This window comes from Scomber japonicus, chromosome 3 (genome assembly GCF_027409825.1).
Source record: "Scomber japonicus isolate fScoJap1 chromosome 3, fScoJap1.pri, whole genome shotgun sequence".
Classification (NCBI taxonomy): domain Eukaryota; kingdom Metazoa; phylum Chordata; class Actinopteri; order Scombriformes; family Scombridae; genus Scomber; species Scomber japonicus.
The window spans coordinates 10,974,579-10,992,078 of record NC_070580.1 but is presented as its reverse complement, the minus strand read 5'-3'; the positions used below and the strand labels follow the sequence as shown (position 1 = coordinate 10,992,078).

General features: G+C 40.0%; 2 protein-coding genes across 2 annotated transcripts; both read right to left on the bottom strand.

The window, feature by feature from the left end:
* Nucleotides 1–1,622: 1,622 nt before the first annotated feature.
* LOC128355800 (cytochrome b-c1 complex subunit 1, mitochondrial) lies at nucleotides 1,623–8,341 on the bottom strand. The gene is made up of 13 exons (XM_053316156.1): nucleotides 8,254–8,341; nucleotides 6,529–6,669; nucleotides 6,313–6,399; nucleotides 4,728–4,857; nucleotides 4,370–4,568; nucleotides 4,035–4,114; nucleotides 3,825–3,940; nucleotides 3,407–3,550; nucleotides 2,824–2,984; nucleotides 2,631–2,716; nucleotides 2,446–2,534; nucleotides 2,280–2,355; nucleotides 1,623–2,182 (listed from the first exon to the last, which is right to left on the bottom strand). The coding sequence occupies exons 1-13, from the start codon at nucleotides 8,314–8,316 to the stop codon at nucleotides 2,118–2,120; spliced, it is 1,437 nt and encodes a 478-aa protein (XP_053172131.1). The 5' UTR covers nucleotides 8,317–8,341; the 3' UTR covers nucleotides 1,623–2,117.
* Nucleotides 8,342–10,322: 1,981 nt separating this feature from the next.
* LOC128355233 (tubulin monoglycylase TTLL3-like) lies at nucleotides 10,323–15,388 on the bottom strand. Its single transcript, XM_053315482.1, has 14 exons — nucleotides 15,307–15,388; nucleotides 14,486–14,560; nucleotides 14,172–14,275; nucleotides 13,899–14,070; nucleotides 13,740–13,795; nucleotides 13,461–13,589; nucleotides 13,263–13,377; nucleotides 13,030–13,134; nucleotides 12,757–12,949; nucleotides 12,485–12,633; nucleotides 12,170–12,413; nucleotides 11,266–11,525; nucleotides 10,925–11,100; nucleotides 10,323–10,829 (listed from the first exon to the last, which is right to left on the bottom strand). The coding sequence occupies exons 1-14, from the start codon at nucleotides 15,386–15,388 to the stop codon at nucleotides 10,323–10,325; spliced, it is 2,367 nt and encodes a 788-aa protein (XP_053171457.1).
* Nucleotides 15,389–17,500: the final 2,112 nt, after the last annotated feature.

The window sequence follows — 17,500 nt, the reverse complement described above, 5'->3', positions numbered from 1 at the left end:
TCTAATAATATCAGCTCGTTTTTATCAGAATAATCTTTACTGGCCAGATATACTCACACAGAAGGAACTGACTCTGGTTTAATGTATTTTAATGTATTTACACAGAATAACAACTTAATCTTCAGAAATATACGCAATAAATGAATATATGGGTGAAAATGTTTCTGTGAACTGTAATCAGGACATAAAGACTGCAGAAAGGTGAAGCTTGCACAGAGTGTCTCCTCGTGTAGCACCATGCTGGACGCTGAGTGTTGTTGCTATTTTAAAGAAGATGTGTACAGCGCACACAGGAGGGGAGGAACAGAGTGTTAGAGGAGCAGTGATAAAGCCCTCTGGAGAACAACAGGGAGGAAGAGGCTGTCAGGCCAAGGAGGACGACTGAACAAGACAAAGGCTACCTCGTTTCCTGAGTCACCTCCAGTCCAGCTCATCAAGGGAGTTATCCTCATCTGACTAATGATAGGAATATTTCATGTGCAGCCTGATTACAAAAGTTGGACCCTCGGGGGTCCTAAGGATTAAGAGTCATCTTGGTTAGCCACAGATAAACAAACACGGGTCACACAAATGTCATCCGGCCTGGACAGATTTCGTGAGTTGTACCAGTTGCATCTTTGTCGAAGATACAACATGATGACACATGAGCTGATGTCATCTGTTAGGACTCAAGATACAACATATAGCAGCACACCCTGGTTTCAGACTCAAGTGACCTACTGACGTAAGTTCTCCATACAATAAATGCATCAGAGAGCATCTCATTACTTTGATCAGTGAATAACTGACGTCAACCAAATCGTTTGGTCCATTTATGGTTGCATCACTTCTAAAAGAAGCATAGTTCACCATAAAAAACTAAATAAATATATAACAACTGGTTGTAGTAGATCATAAATGTAGTAATATCCACCAAAGGTCAATTCAGGAAGATATTTCCACAGGGGGGAAATACTAATAAGCGACCCATAATTTGATGACATATTATCTAAATTGAATTAAAAGATTTAACACAAGTGCACTTATGTGAGAAACACTGAGGTGTATGTATGCTCATCAATTTGTTCTGTAGTGTCCTTGTTTTGTTAGAAAAGTGAAGACTATTTTCCAACATACACAACCTTACTAAGTATTGTAGCAATTTTAGGTAATTTTTTCAGCAGCCTTAAGCCCACATGGCAATTAATATTGTAGTAGAATTGACTAGGCATCATCAATAATATAACCACCTGAGAGGGTGAGTCAGTGAGAAGCACTTCATTAAGTATATATCAATAGTAATGATAGTATAAGTAAAGTATAAGTATAGTATTTTCTTTTAGTTCTGTTGCTCTTGCAATCAAATCCTTCAATTTGAGATGTAACTAACCTGTTTGGATCAAATGGAATAATGACCAATGAAACCTACATTGCAGGAGACCATTACACTTTAAGAAATATATTAAATATCAAAATGTGTTATAAACTCAGTAAATAAATGGATCCAAGTTAGTAAATCTGGAGCAAATGTTTTTTACCACAGAGGAAAACAATATGCATACATAACTTGCACTGCAACATAACTTATAAAAAAAGCCACATGAAGTCACTACACACGCATAACACAAGACAGACTAGCCCAGTGTTTTACAGTATTTTATTTTTGTCGGAATGAGAGCTTCTGTTATGTACAATAGAGGACAAAAACAATCTTCAGAAATTATAAATATACTCTTGCTCCAAACTGTTTGTGTTGAGCACTGCCTGTACCACGTCCTGATGTGACAGCAGATGGATTACTTTGTGTTTTAAAGTCTGCCCTCTCTCCCCTCCCCTCTTTACACCTGTACCTGGTGATGAGGATCTGTGCAGTACAACCAAGAGGTAACCAATATGTCATTTCAAGACTAGCTGCCCCCCACATGGCTAACTAATCAGTGGGCAGGATAAGAGAGGGGGGCATGGAAGTGAAGGAGAAGAGAGAGGACAGATGGAGGTCTGCCTGCGCTGTCGAGCGGACGTTTGGACAATCATCAGGTGTTCGTTCTTGCAGTGATGACGGGAACAACTGGGGGTGAAGTTGAGGAGGAAGGATGAGGAGCAAACGTGGGACACGTGGAGCAACTTGACGACTTATCTTAAAACCTCAGCCAGTACATGGCACTGCGCATTCTGTTGTAATCAGGTAGCTGCTCAACGGGGCCTGGAGGAAGAAAAGTGGGATGGACAGATTAGAGAAAATTATTACAGCACAGGCTTGACCTTGTTGTGGAAGGACTAAAAACCACAGCGGAACTCACCGACAGCTGCCACAGCAGGACATTTGTCGTAGATATATTTGGAGCAGACGTCACGCACCATCTTGGGGGTCACGGCCTGAAAAGAGAGACAGGGAGGGACATCAAAACTCATATCCTGAGGAGATTGAACAAGTTGCAGCAATTTTGAACAGGGTGTCAAACTCACATCAATGCGAGCGTCCCACTCAGCCAGAGGAATACGGCGCCCATAGTTCAGGACATGTCTGCCAATGTCGTCGCAAATTGGAGTAGTTCCTGAAAGACAAACAGGTGTGTAGATGTGTGATTCACAGAAGCTTGTATATGTGTGTGTATGTTTTTGTGTAAATGCATGACAGATCAATTATGTACCATTGAGCTGAGCAACCAGGCTGGCCTTCAGAACATTCTTGCCTCTAGCTACATCACTCTCTGTCACTGTGGTGCACAGGTTCATCCTGCAAGAAGTGAAGGAAATACACTAAATAGGTGCAATGTTGGATAACTACAGTGAAAGAACGTAATGCAGTTTTGGTGTTCTCTCTGTTCTGGAGTCATTACTGACCAGGCATTCTGGGACCAGTGCATCATGTCTTCAATGCTCATCTTCTCAGTCACAAAGTAAATGCCCAGCAGGCCGGTGTTGCTGTAAGAGGAGTGGAAGGCCTGGAAACTGTGACACAGACCCTCCTCTACTGCCAGACGAGCCAGACGGCTGCTCAGATGCTGCATGTGAGAGGAAAGACAGACATGATATTATAAAAGTGAGATTTAATCACACCAGCAGGTTGTAGGTTGACGTAACATCTGATATATCGTCAGCCTTGAATTACTTTTCTACCCAAGGATGAGCGCTCCATGAATTAAACCCATCTTTCAGGAGCTACATATCTCATGTTTTGTTGCTCCCAACAGTTCCAGAAGCAGGGGTGAGACCCCTGACCCAATTTTGCAGAGAGGACCATGATCTACCCCTCCATAATGGCCACTCAAGATATACATAATCTCGAGTGGGCAAAGCTTAAAAGGGGACAATACAGGACTAATATGATGGATCCACTTTTGGTGGCAAAATGAACAATTTCTTGCTCTTCTGAGCTGCATAGATTAAAACACACAAGCAGAGAGACTTTTCTCCATTTTCTGACCTTTCCACCACCGTAGGTGAGATCAAAGCTGCCGATGATTGAGTTGGCCACCATGAGTGGTACGATGTCTGGGCTGGCGGCACTGGCCCCCTCCACAGCAATGGCAACGTGTGCCAGAGGTAAAGCGTCATCACGCATACGGATCTGAGGAGAGGCCAGAAACACAAGATCATTTACCATGACAGTGAAAATAATATCCCCATTCAGGCCGAATTTTCAATCTCAGGACAGACACCCAATGAATTAAATGTATCACTTTCAAATATAAAAAAGATATTTATAAAATATTTTTTTAAATGCCATGGTTTCAACTTTCCTCCAGAATCCATGTTACAATGGGTGAAATAATATTTAGACTGAGTGCTAATTCAAAACAAAGAACAAACATTCCTGCTAAAACAATCTCAACACATCTCACCTCACTGCCTGTAAATCGGCAAGGTGACAACACAGGGACGGCATCTCCCTCATACTCAAAAGACACTCCGCTGAAGTGAGTCTTGGCCAATCCGACCAGCTCGTCGTGGTTCACGCCTGTACAGTTGGAATATCACATAATCAAAAATGGAAACATAAAGGCTACCAGAGAGCCTCGTCACAGTGTCTGTTAGGACAAAGAAGATCCTACCTCCAGCAGCAGACAGCACCATGCGAGGGGCCTTGTAGTGGCTGTTGATGTAGTCCACTAGGTCCTGGCGGGTGAGAGTCCTGGCAGAATTGAATATGAGCACTATTAGTAACTTATTGGATTTATTATGGATATGTAATGTTATACATGGCATACAAAGATCTGATTAAAAACAACAACATGCTCAACGAGAAGGATTTTAGTTACATTATGACAAAAGTAACTGTTCTTCCCTGCCAATTTATGCAATGAATGTTTAATAAAAGCAATTCTGACTTGTTCTGTTATTGTGATAATGATTAAATATGTGCGTGTGAACATGCAGTTCCTCTTACCTGGCATTGTGAGAGGGTCCCAGCACACTGTGTCCCAGAGGGGTTCCCTGGAAGGCTGTAGCATGCAGCAGGTCCAGGCAAACTTCCTGCAGGTTGCCTTCCACTTCCTCCAGCTCACGCAGCACCACGCCCCTCTGCTGCTCGATCTCTGCCTCGCTCAGTGAGCAGCTCTGCACTACCTCTGACAGCAGCTCCACAGCTGAGGAAATAAAGGAAATGTGATTCACAACTATGTTCAATACAATCTGAAAAAGCAGAATAGGTTATATTTTACACAAATGTCTCTGAAATCAATTAAAGTCCAAATCGAGAAACAAACATATAATTTCACTGTCTATTAATGCACAGCTCATCTTACCTTTAGGCAGGTCTTTAGCGAGGGTCTTCATGTAGTATGCAGTGTGCTCCCGGGAGGTGTAGGCGTTCAGGTGAGCACCCATAGACTCTACCTGCTGCTCCAGGGCTGACTGAGGGTGCTTCTTGGTTCCCTGTGGAGAGAGAGTGGATGGAGAAAAATCTCTGATTAGGTTTGACTAACGGGTACGTAGAGCGAACTCAAGAGTGTAGAGACAGAGTGCAATTAAGCCCCACCCACCCTAGAGATGAAAACAATGAATTGCTCTTCACTGACTTTGTATTGTGTTACGTCTGCTAGCAAATGACAAAAAAAAGCCAAAAAGCTGCTGTGTGGTGAAGAAGAACCCAGAACTATGTTTTTATAAGCTGCTGAACCAAGAAACTGAGCCTTTAAGAAGACAAAAGCGGATAGAAGCAATAAGATGTGAGGCATCAGCAGGAAGAATGGGAAAACTGTGGGATCCTGACACTCAGTATTTATACATGTGCAGTAGGCATGCTGTCACTGGTTATTTAAAAATCCAAATGTCAGTTTTAGGTTAACTGTATACCTATAAGTTATGCTAAAACAGTTTGACTAGGGCTGTGACACAATCTTGTCCCACGAGACTAAAACATGTGGATCATTAACCTTGTTGCAGCTTCTACCTGCTGAGAAGATCTCAGTCAGAAGTAGGAGAGGAGGAGAGAGGGGTAGGAGGAGGTTGACCTCAGATCTCTACACAGAAAGCCTGACATAGGAAGAGCGGATGTTGTTCTACTTGTATGTGTGTAATATACTTTTATTTGTGTGTGTGTTTTTTGTGTTTTTTTAGCAATATAATAATTTGTGATAATTGGATTCTTCATTTAATTTATATTTATATATTAGAATTGTTTCTACTCTTTATAATTTACTTTTTGGTATTTTTGATTGTATCTAACTTTTGTATTTATGGTTGTTATTTACATAAATACCAAAATTATCTATCTATAAAATGTCTATCTATATGGGGAAACTTTCTACAGTGCTGCATACTGCATGATAATCATATAATTAGAAAGTAGAACTGAAGTGATTCATTACAAGATGATTAGTTAACATTTCAAAATGAATCTGCATTATTTCCATTTTGTGAATTTCAAATAAAAGAACATATTTCCTCATTGAAGTTTTCTTAAAAATATAGTTAAAATCTCATCTCGATCTCGAGAACTCAATATCGTGTCTTGTGTCGTGAGCTGAGTGTATCCTCACACCCCTAATTTTGACAGTATACAACTTGTGTTATAGTTGAATGTGGATAAATCAGAATGCTATGCAGCATTATGTTGGCATGCAAGCATGGTAAGGAGAAGGGTTGAGTTTGTCAAAATACCCTCTCCTCTCTTGTAGACACAGGATGATAAAATAATCATATGGTATGCTGAAATCTAATGATTTTAGCCAGCCATCAGGATTTTGATCACGTTTCAGCCCTTGGTTGCATATTATGGTGCTGACCGTTTTCCCATCCAGTCTACGACACATTTCACTGTCTCTTCAGCTTAAATCAAATATAACGTTCACTAGAAGCCTGAAGTTCAAGAAGGCAACTGATGACTACCTTGAAAGCCATGTGCTCCAGGAAGAAACCCGCTCCGTTGTTCTTATCAGTTTCATAGCGACTGCCAGCGCTGATCCACAGTCCAACCTGTGGTGGAGAACAAAAATGTTCATTTGCAACACTCATCCATCACATAACACTCACTGAAAGAGAACTGGGTCTATAAGGTGGTTTAAAAAACTGCGGTTAGGGTATGGTTTTAAACAGGGTTCTTACGGTGCATGTGGCATGTCCTGTCTCCTCAGATGCCACCCTCAAGCCGTTGTCCAGGGTAGTAAGGCGGGTTTCTGGGACACCCACCAGGCTCTGGGCATAGCTGACTGAGGCCTGTCCACGTCTCAGAGACAGCAGGATGGGCTGGAAGGGTCAACAAGAGTCATTTAAAAAAAATGCACAAGTAAAATAGTTAAAAGAACCCAAAAATTTTATATTTACATTGAACTCTTCCGATAAACACTATTGTACATTCTTATAGTTCATCATATAAACACTTAAGAGATTATTGAGAAAAATTTAACACATTACAAATAACCTGTTGGCTGGTTTAACTTGTGAAAACAAGCATTATTATTATTATTATTATTATTATTATTACCTCATGTGTAACAGATTTGATTCAGATTTAAAAATTTCTACACATTATCTGATACTGATGTAATATATTTGGTGGCAACAGAGAATATAGAGAAAGAGCCAAAACAAGCTGGATGCACTAACCATAGTAAGATCGGCTTATGTTTGGGGTCCACTACGATGTTTTGCTTTAAGCCCACTCTTGTTGATCAATTAACACACAAAGTAAGAGCAGAAGTGTTTGGCTCAGGACTACATCTAAATTTAAGGCTGACAATGACACCACACACGCCTTCTGCATATCTATCAATGACTTACTTAAAATAGACACAACCTGAAGACAATATCAGGTTATATTATAGATAATCTAAAATACAAAAAGTGCAACACAATTATCCCAGCTTGGGATCAATAAAGTATATCTATCTATGTGTCTATTAAGTTACTACTGTATATCTGAGCAGAATATATACTGTTCATAAAAACCTACTGCATGTATATAAAGTAACATCTTAAAAAAAAAATCTAATATTTAGCTGAACACTTTTCAATTCGTTGCACTGTTCACAGTTCACAGAAACACTTCCACCTGTATATACTCATTCCTTGTGTATATGTTTTAAAGATGGTGGTGGTGTTTTTCTGAACCACTAAACTACAGTCAAATTCCTTGTATGTGTAAATACTGAGCCAATAAAAATGAATCTGATATCACATCTGTATAAAACATGTCTAACTTAAATCAATCACATTACAGGGTAATATGATGTCGTTCTGGAAGTATTTTTCGTTTTCAGAAGGTGTTTTCAATAGTCTTAATTATTTCTGAGCGCAATCTAAGAGGACACTGACTCTCTATTACATAGTTATACAAGAACTCATTGTGCAATGAAAGTTTAAACCTTCCTCAATACAATCACTGTCACTGTCACTGAGAAGAGTTATTAGACATTTAAAGAAAACACCTCAACATTAGTCTGTCACTTGGTACAAAGTCATCATGCTAACTGTTAGCAGGGCGTTTAGCTCTGCTGAGAGGGCAACCGAGGACAAATGAAATACGATACAGCTGCTTAACCTTGCCAATAACCAAAATAACAACTGAACGGATAACCAGTTTGTACACACGGAGTAGACATTAACACAAAAAATGGTGTTGACTGTGAGGAGACCCACTGCTTCCTCTGTCAGTTGACCTTGCATGTTCATGCTAACCGCTTAGCTTCCCGTCATTCTCCTATGAGGACAACTCAATTAGCAGGTTAGCCTCTTCTTAAGTTACCATCGGTGTTAGTCAGGCAGCCGGAACACGCTGACATTCTGTTCAGACGTCTTATATTACTAAAAAATACGTTATATTTCACTTACACTGCGGCTTTTGGCGAGGGCTCGGCCCACGGTGCTCCCAACTCGGCAAACTGACGCCGCCATTTTTCAGCACAGGTTAAAGAACAAGAGAGTAAGAGAACGTCTGGCGGCGGGTTTCTTCTTCGTTGCCAGATTAAACCGTGTGTTACCTGCTCACTGGGGTTTTAGCGCCACGACGCGGTCAGTGTAGCCTATGTTGTTGAAGTGGAGGCCGATTGAGAGCAATTTATGGCAAAGATATTATTGATTAATGATCCAGAATCACAAGAAAATTATGAAAAATAAGTCTATAGTCCCATTCCGTTGTAGCTTTTGGGCAATAGGCCTAAGATATGTTCTTAGGTTACAAATTGCTACCTTATTTAAAATGTAATAAGTAATGTAACTATTTCAATTACTTAATCAAAGTAACTTATTGTTTTTAATTACTCTTCTAATTGTCTAACCAATATGTTCAGCTGTTAGGGTAAGAGTACACATTTAGCACCAACATTTATAAGTTCAGGTGTTTTTCATGGCTACTGACATGATTTATAAGTGAGATCATTTTTTATTAAGCAAGATATATCTCTTATTAAAATGTATTTATTAGTTCATGTAGATTTTGGAATTTAAATAGAGATATTTTAGAGATAGATATTTTATGAAAAAAGTCAAAGATCTGGCATGGGCTTAATTGGTACAGTGAGACCATTTAAACCCATGTGTGTTCCAAATAAGCCCACATCATGATTTATTTACAAAATGTAAAAAAAAAAAAAAAAATGTCTTAAAAGAATTAAAAACAGCAAATATGTATTCAGTTATTTAGCTTTGAGCAGCAATGTGGATCGATTTAATTGGCAGACTTGGGGCGCTCCAGATTCAAACAAGATGCAAAACATGCAAAGCAACAAAATTAATATTACTCAGCATATAGCCTAATATTGTTACAGAAAATATTCTGATGTAACTCTTTAATTATTAATATTTTCATGAGTAACTGTAATTTAATTACACATTTATTTCCAATAACTAACAGATTACAGTTACATTTATTTTGTAAGTGAATTACATAACACTGTTACATGTAACTAGTTACTCCCCAACACTGGATATGTTCTATTATTTTCTTCAGCCAACACTGTTGTTAACCTTTAGTGTTTTTTAGTTTAGAAGAATGTTAAAATATATAGCAGCACTCTCCCTACCTCGTTTAATTTAGCTTGACCCTACTTCTTTTAAATGCTGAGTTTACCCTTGATGTTAGCTGTGAATGTTGAGCTTCTGTATTTCCCACGTCTCTATATTTTTAAACCACAATCATCATCTTGTCATAACTACTTCCTCTCTCCTAATATAATAGAAAGAAAATACTGTTGGACCTGACACCAGTTTGGATTTAAAAGAAATTTCACCCCATCAGCTCTCTAACTTTGCTTGCCATGTTTGACTGACTCTTCATCATATCTCACTTGAGACTGAGTTTACTTATGTTGTGAGTGTGGATTATTAAAAAAAGGAAGAGGAAAAACGTGCCTAATGCCTAACTAAACTTTGCATTTTTCCATTTTTGTAGCTCAAGCAGTCAAATCACAAATCCGACACCTTGGGCTCAACTACTTGAAACAAAACGTATTGTTTCTCTGATGGTATTAGGCCAGATTTTGAGATATTTCTCCCTCTACCCTATTATACTGGAGGTGCATTGAAAACTGGCATTAAAAAACATCTCTTTCTTTCCTGAAACAGTTTGTCAGTCTGCATTGTCCATACAGTATACCTTGCTGTAAAAAAGAAACAGAACTACTTTCTACAATTAAACTGTTTAGAAGTAAAAAGTTATATTTGTGTCCATGTGAATAAAGTTATAAAATAAATTGGGAAAAAAGATGTGGCTAGAATATGAATTCCGACTTTATTATGAGGTAGGCCAAAAATCCCTGCAAAAGGAAGGTTCATACTGGAGAAGCCTGTGAAAAGTTTGATCAATGAGTCTTTTTGTTTATTTGTTCACCAGCACATAAATTAATGATGAATATCTGATGACAGCCCTGGTGTTTCTGCAGTGGTACCTTGTGTGCAGGACATCAGATGCTCAAGGAACCAGTGACTGCAGGCTTGGATCGTTTTGGAATGGTTATGTCCAAAAGCAAAGCGAGATCTTGGTACTTCTCTGTGGGGCAGGATTGGACCTTCTCTGAGGGAACCTTTGATACTTCTGTCCTCCTCTTATACAAAAGTACAGAGTCTGAGTAGGCATGTAAAGGTAGGCGAATGGACGCATTTACAGTCATTGGCAGGTGAAGTGTGAAGGTTTCAATAGGAACAAACAAAGGTGGCTCAGGAAGAGGAGGAGGAGGAGGAGGAAGACCTCCACTGCTGGTGTTTTTGAGCCGAGCCTCAGCACACTTGGGCACCATCTTTGGCAGAAGCTTTACTTTCTGTGCTGCAGCCTCCTTCTCCTTGATTGTGCCACGATGTTTTTGTGCTGAGAAGATGGAGGGCCTCAGAGGAGGAAGTGGGCAGGGTTGTTTGATCCTGAAGCCCTCAACAAGTAGGTTGACTCCTATATACTGTGGCACTTCAACGCCTGCCTACAGACCAAAAAGCAGTGTCCACAGCATCACCCTGAGAATATGGGCCACATTTACACACATTAACCTGAGCATGGTTAAAAATGTTACCTTACCTGCCTACATATGAGCTGAAAGTCTCCTGTCTTTGCAGTGCGGTCTGTTCTTCGGTCCAAGACAACTCGTAGTGTGTCCTCCTGCACGGCAGCACAGAGGCGGGCTGTCACAGTTGTGGAGGGAGCCATAGTGGGGCTGGCATTGATCTCGATCAGCCATGGACGCAGGTCACGACCTCCAAAACACATAGCAAAATATTTAACTGGTTTAATTTAAATTAGAATTGGATGTCATACTCATTCGGTTACCAGTATAATTAAACAGCTCCTGAAATCACAGTTTTAAAATATAAGATAACGTGATTGAAACAGGCAGCGTAATGTATAATGTATATCACTACCTAACATGAAGTCAGCACCATAGAGCTCAAAAGTGTTTTTGCGTGACTCCATAAGATCTTGTGTCGTCTGTAAAGCATGGATCACTGCTTTCTTCATCCCTGGGACTACCACAGTCTCCCACTGGGCTTTGCGGCCCTGACTGGACAGAAAGGTCCTGAACTGCTCATCTGACCACATGTTGTCTTCTGGGATGCCTCGGTGGCGTTGTTGAGAGGGCCTCAGATGCTTCTGGATGGAGTTATTGCACAGATGGACTGAGCTGAAAGGATGGAGGGGAAAGAGAAATCAATAATGAGATATGATAAACATGACTGTGGAAGAAATTACATTTGATTCTGACTAATATGACTGCTCTGTTCTGTACCTCTAAACATTAAGCATGCAATGACATCAACACATTGGGTGACTAGAGTGTGGATACCCAAAAATCAGACATGTAATTGATTAAGCTTGCATTAGCTCTACAATTCCAGGTGAGCAGATGATTTGCTTTTATTGACTATTTAAATGAACATAGCATATTGCTAATGTTTTGCTTAGAATTTGTAACTCAGTGGTTGCAATAGAAGCACTGAAATATGCAGGTGGACAGATGTTTTACAAGCAGTTTGCCCTCAGATCTTTTTTTGGCAGATGTCAAAGACAGCTGTGATGCAGACATATTCAAATTTAGCTGTAGGAAAAGCTGAACAGTCATTGTTAAACCACACATGGCCGTGGCCGTATCAGATCTCCCACCAAAAAGACTGATCATAATCTGTGTTGCTTTTATCTTTCTCTCACTGTCCGTTTCTCTCGCTGTCTCTTACTTCCCCTTTTTACATTTTAACAGTCATCTGGTTTCACATCTGCTTATTTTCTCTCATTTTATTCGCCTTCACTTTATAAGTATCACTGTCTTACCTATCCAGTATATCTAGTGAGAAAGGCTGTGTTGAGAAGCGCAGGTAGCACTTTTTATAGAACCACACAGTAAGAGGGTTCCAGTCTGTGACCAGGAACCACTGGCGCACATCAAACTTGGTGCCATAGACCAGCAAGGGACGTTCCAGGTATTTCTGCACCACCCACTTGTTGTCCTTGGTGAGGGTTGAATCGCTACCCACCAGCCTGAGGATCTGATCGAGACGTTTGGCGCATTTGATACCTAGAAGGCAGAGGAGACCGGTCAGCTAGGAGTTTGTCAGACATTATGTCTGATAGTGTCTGACCTCTCACCTCTGCCCCTGGATTTAGCTCCAGGTTTGATAATCCAGATGTTGTGTGTGCCATCTATGTCCAGCTGTGGACTCACTGCTGCCAGCTGCTGCAGCATGGCCTTACAGCAGGTCACTAAATGACTACTGCTCTCGATCTGGGCTTCGCCACTGAGAAAAGAGCAGAGAGGAAGGAACTGTAGCAAAACACCAAAGAGCTGTATAGTTTGCCAGTTTCCTATCTCTATCTCTTGCACACACAGACACACACATACACAAGCACACTGTACTCACTGAACAACACAGTAGTAATTGTCAATAAACTCAGTCCAATCCTCCTGTGTAAGTGTGTCTGGTGTCTCCAAGCTTATGTCTATATCGCGGTGCTCCACACTCTCTAAAAACTCCTGGCATACTTTGAGAGCCCTGTCAATCATTTGCGAGAGGACCACCGGTCTAGATTGCCGTTTGCATCGTTTCCTGCGATCTGAAAGTGGAGGAAATAACTAAGTTTCTTCTTAATTAGCTACATGAGTAATTTGATAGTCATGTGAGAATTGGTCATACCCTGAACAGTCCGAACGTTGTTACTTGTTCCCTCTCCCTGAGAATTCTGCTCCCTCTCCACAATGTACTTCAAAAGACTGATGCAGGCTGTCCTCCTGTAGTCCTCTACACAGAGGACAGGGACATATACAGGTCAGTACTGTAAGTTGTGTCTGTGAGAGAAAGTAAAAAGGAGCTGGAAACACAAGAGATAAGCACTGTTTAGTTGGTTGAGCTGTAAAGTAATATCTGACCAATGAAAGCTTGCTTCTCATCCCGTGCTGCTAGTCTGTAACAGCGGGGGAAGAAGGTGTCTGGGTCAGCAGAGTCAAACCAGTGCAGGTTTCTCAGGTTCACGCATAATCCCACCTGTAACAGAAAAGACAGATATTAATGGTGGGTCTCACAAGGGACCAAAGAGAAGGCTGTTATTAAATAAGACCAGCACATACCTTGGTGGTGAAGCTACCTGCTTTTGCAAAATGATTGATAATTTGTTCTTTTTGCAAGCTGTTGCTGTTGATTGTCTCTCTACGGTTTACCCAATAGAAATAAACCATTTCATTGCGCACCAGTCGAGACTATAGAGTAAGAAAAGAAGAGGAAAGGAATGGGAGCTGAATTTGTTGAATTTTGCTATTAAAAACCTCAAATTTTCAGCATGGTAATCAAGTTTAGCAACACATCACCTTAGCCTCATGTTAGCCTAGAACCTTAGAGGTTGTTTTTACCATGAGATCATACAGTCCATCTGGATCCGGCTCTTTTTCGACATCATCTGAGTTGTCTGAGAAAAACGAACAATGTTAAAGAACGGAGGGATATAAAAAGATATCCAAAATAAAGACGTACTACGATTTTTTAAACAGTCACACTTATATCTGTCTCACCATCATCATCATCGCTGTCACCAGCATCATTACAGCTGGCCCTGCTCTCATCACTATGACGATGGTGTGCGTGCTGTTTGGGTCGATACATATGCTGCTCAACCCAGCCTCTGGCCCTCAGTCCTGCCCTGATGACAGGGTAAGGGCCTTGGACTGAGAATATCTTATGCATCTGAAAGAACAGTCAGCAGAGACAGAAACAACTTTTTGGAGCAATCAGAAATGTATGTGCCAACAGAAATGTTTTGTTCATACTCAGTAATGTTAACTCACCTTGACAGCTTTGTTCGTGATGGCTTTGGCTGTCCTCAGTCTATCTGGGTTGATAACAGGCATGCTGACAACACTACGTCGATTTTTGCCCTCCGGAGGTGTAGCTGACGCACAAAAAACAAACACACACAAACAACCACACACACAAATGCACACACATGCACACGCACACACACAGACTGTTGAGTAAATTATACAGTCAGCTGCCTTGATAAAGCTCATCAGAGATTTTACTATTCATGTTGCACAAATTGCTGCTGAAATAATTAATGTTGTAGAATTAATGCTGTTACCGACTTGCAGGCTATACCTACTTGTTTGCAGGGTTTTGCCTTCATTTTGGTTGCATTGTAGGACCTCCTGAACCTTGGACAGGCCTTCTGTTTCTCCTACAGGAACACCACGAACACTCATCAGTTGTTCATCTCACATCTACACAGTAGATAACACCCAACATATCTTATGTCCAACATTTTCCTAACAAACCAAGAGCATGTTTAGACCCAAACAGGAGAGCGAATTGAGCCCAAATCCCAAATGCTTTGTTAATAATTGGTATAACATGACGTGGCAGTGCAGTGCATTAACGGGAGGAGGCAGGAGAGTACAAATATTTGCTTGTATATAAACTGTAATATGTCTAGGTCCACAAATTGGCTGGTAATAAGACCTAAATGCATAACAACATGAACCAATTATATTCCAATAACACACATGTGTATTAAGTATACAAGGTAAGTTGACAATGATGATAACAAAAGCCAGAGAGCATGTAACTAAAGCTTACACCCAGTGCCAAAAAAAGCAAAGTCGTGAAACTTTAATACATGGCCTCTGGATTCAAACATTTGGCCACCTGTCCTGAGTGTGACCTCATGATTAATTTAGCACTTGTGACTCTATGAATACAAAGGTGTGAAGTCAGGCAGCAGTGACCTTTCACATTTCAATTTAGAATTGGGTCACACAGGATTGCAGAATTTTGTTGTGTGTTTTATCATACATTTTGGTGATAGGGCTTAAATGTAATTAACATTAGAAGAAAATACACCTAAGTGGTTTTTAACAGTATTTGTCTGATCCTTGGGATGTTCAGACAGGGACAGTGTTTCCTTTGTTGCTCTCTGTCTCTCACCACTGTCTGGGCATGGTGTGCAGCATCCATCAGTAGCCTGCTGGCCAAGGCGGACAGACTGTCTGGACTCGGTGACCTCCATACTGACATCAGCTCTCATTCATCAAAGCAGTGTTTTCTTCCACTCTGTTTCATGTTTGGTCAGGCACAAACTGCAGCAGAGGAATCAGTCTAGCATTTATCTGGTGTGCACAAATGTTAGGCCTACATGAACAATGTGCACAGATATGTTGTCGACAACTGCTGGTTTCTTGCATCTCTGGTTAATGATCTTGTGGATCAGTCTCTCCAAGTGCAGTGGACTATAAAGTGGGTCAAATTGCTGTGCAGCAGATAGCTTGGCTACACCTGTCAGCTTTGCACCAAGACAGTGTGTGATACTCAGTCTCATTTCCTTCAGTTACCTGTTGAACAGAGGCCCAGCACTGGACACATATCCAAACAACAGATATGCTCACCAAAATCTATTTATTTTCCATTACATCAATCTATGCAAAGCACACACACATGTACATATATATATATATATGAAAGTATATATATACACACGACTTTTAAATTAGCATGCTGACTCTGCAAAACAAACTACAGCCTAACTGCCTTGACTCTTTTTTTCTTAACTGACAAAGTAACACCAGCAATCAGTGTAAACTCCTCTGAGTCGGATATTACATCTTACAGAAAGTCTAATCATTTTTTTGACATCACGGACCAGTATTTGTTCTTCTTACCAGCTGCTGAGGTCCACAGGCGTATTAACTTCAATGCCGGTTGAGTTTCACCGGAGGAACGCACGGCGCGCCCCACTAGACCTGTTTATTGTCCCCATGGCAACCACTACAACGAACTACAAATAATTTAAAAAAACTAAACATGGTTAAACATAAAAACTACATGTGGTTAAAATATATACATATAAATGGTAAGTAGTTGATGTTGTCAACGTCCACGCCAAACTGATACAGGACTGAGGAGTTGCTTGTTTTGGCTTTCATCAAATTATGAAATTACAACAAACTGTACCCGTTTATCATGTGCATGTTAATATTGAACTCCATTTGGAGGCTTTGTACTATATTTTATTTATAATACAAACGATTATGTATTTTGCTTGAGAGGTGTCACTTTTCATTTTTACTTTTGTAAAGTTATTTTACTGTTGGAAACTTATCCCGTTTTTTAAAAGTGGGCTTGTTCGCTTCATTGTACAATGCCACTTTTTAGTGGAGTAGAGTATTGAATAGGATAGAGTACAATGCCTCGTGGAGTGGAGTATTTTTTAGTAATATGTTCTTTTAGTTTTTTTTTTTTTAAATATTTCTAGCTGTGCTGCTGTCGCAACATTAGAGAGGGGCAACATTGACTGCGCAGTCCCACTCGCAGTATTACCAGAGACATTATAATAAGACTTTGGTATTACTTTCTTACTTCTTCTTCTTCTTCTTCTTACTTTGTTAGCATTGCGAAGTCGTGACCCGCCCCTACTCTTCCTCTGATTGGCTTATCCTGATATTCTAACCCTAAAGCTAACCAACCCACTCATAGACATACAGTATATACGTATATACATAGACATATAAAGAGACCACAAAGACATATTATATGTCTATGCGTATATATGTCTATGAACCCACTCACCATAACTAAAATCTAACCAACACAAATAACAAACGTAACGAGTGTTAGCCAATCATAGTCAGAATAGGACGAGTTATGACATCGCCATCCTAGGAAAAAAAACGTTTCTCGAAAACTTTATTGAAGTTTGCCATGTACAAAAAAGATCAGTCATTCCAGTTCACAGCTTGTGAAATAGCAACAACATGGTTTACAGTCATGTGAAGGCATAGTAAGGGTTATTAACAGTAATAATAAATGAAAGACAAAGAAAAACAAAACAAAACAAAAACATAACCCTGGTCTGACAGACTTCATAATCTTCCGTATAAATGAAAATTGTATGTGACAGTTTATTGATTGAAAACCTCGGAATGGATAGGCTACCCATCCTTAAATAATGGAGATGAGTTTTGAAATTTACATTTATGGATGTGAAATGTTCTTAATAAAATATAAAGATTGACAGTAGTACATAATTTCTTTTCTTTGAATTCGAAATAAGTAATAATGTTCTTCCCTTCAATGTTGATTTTATGTGTTGTTTTGCACAGTATAGAGCTGTCAAGTTCTTTCC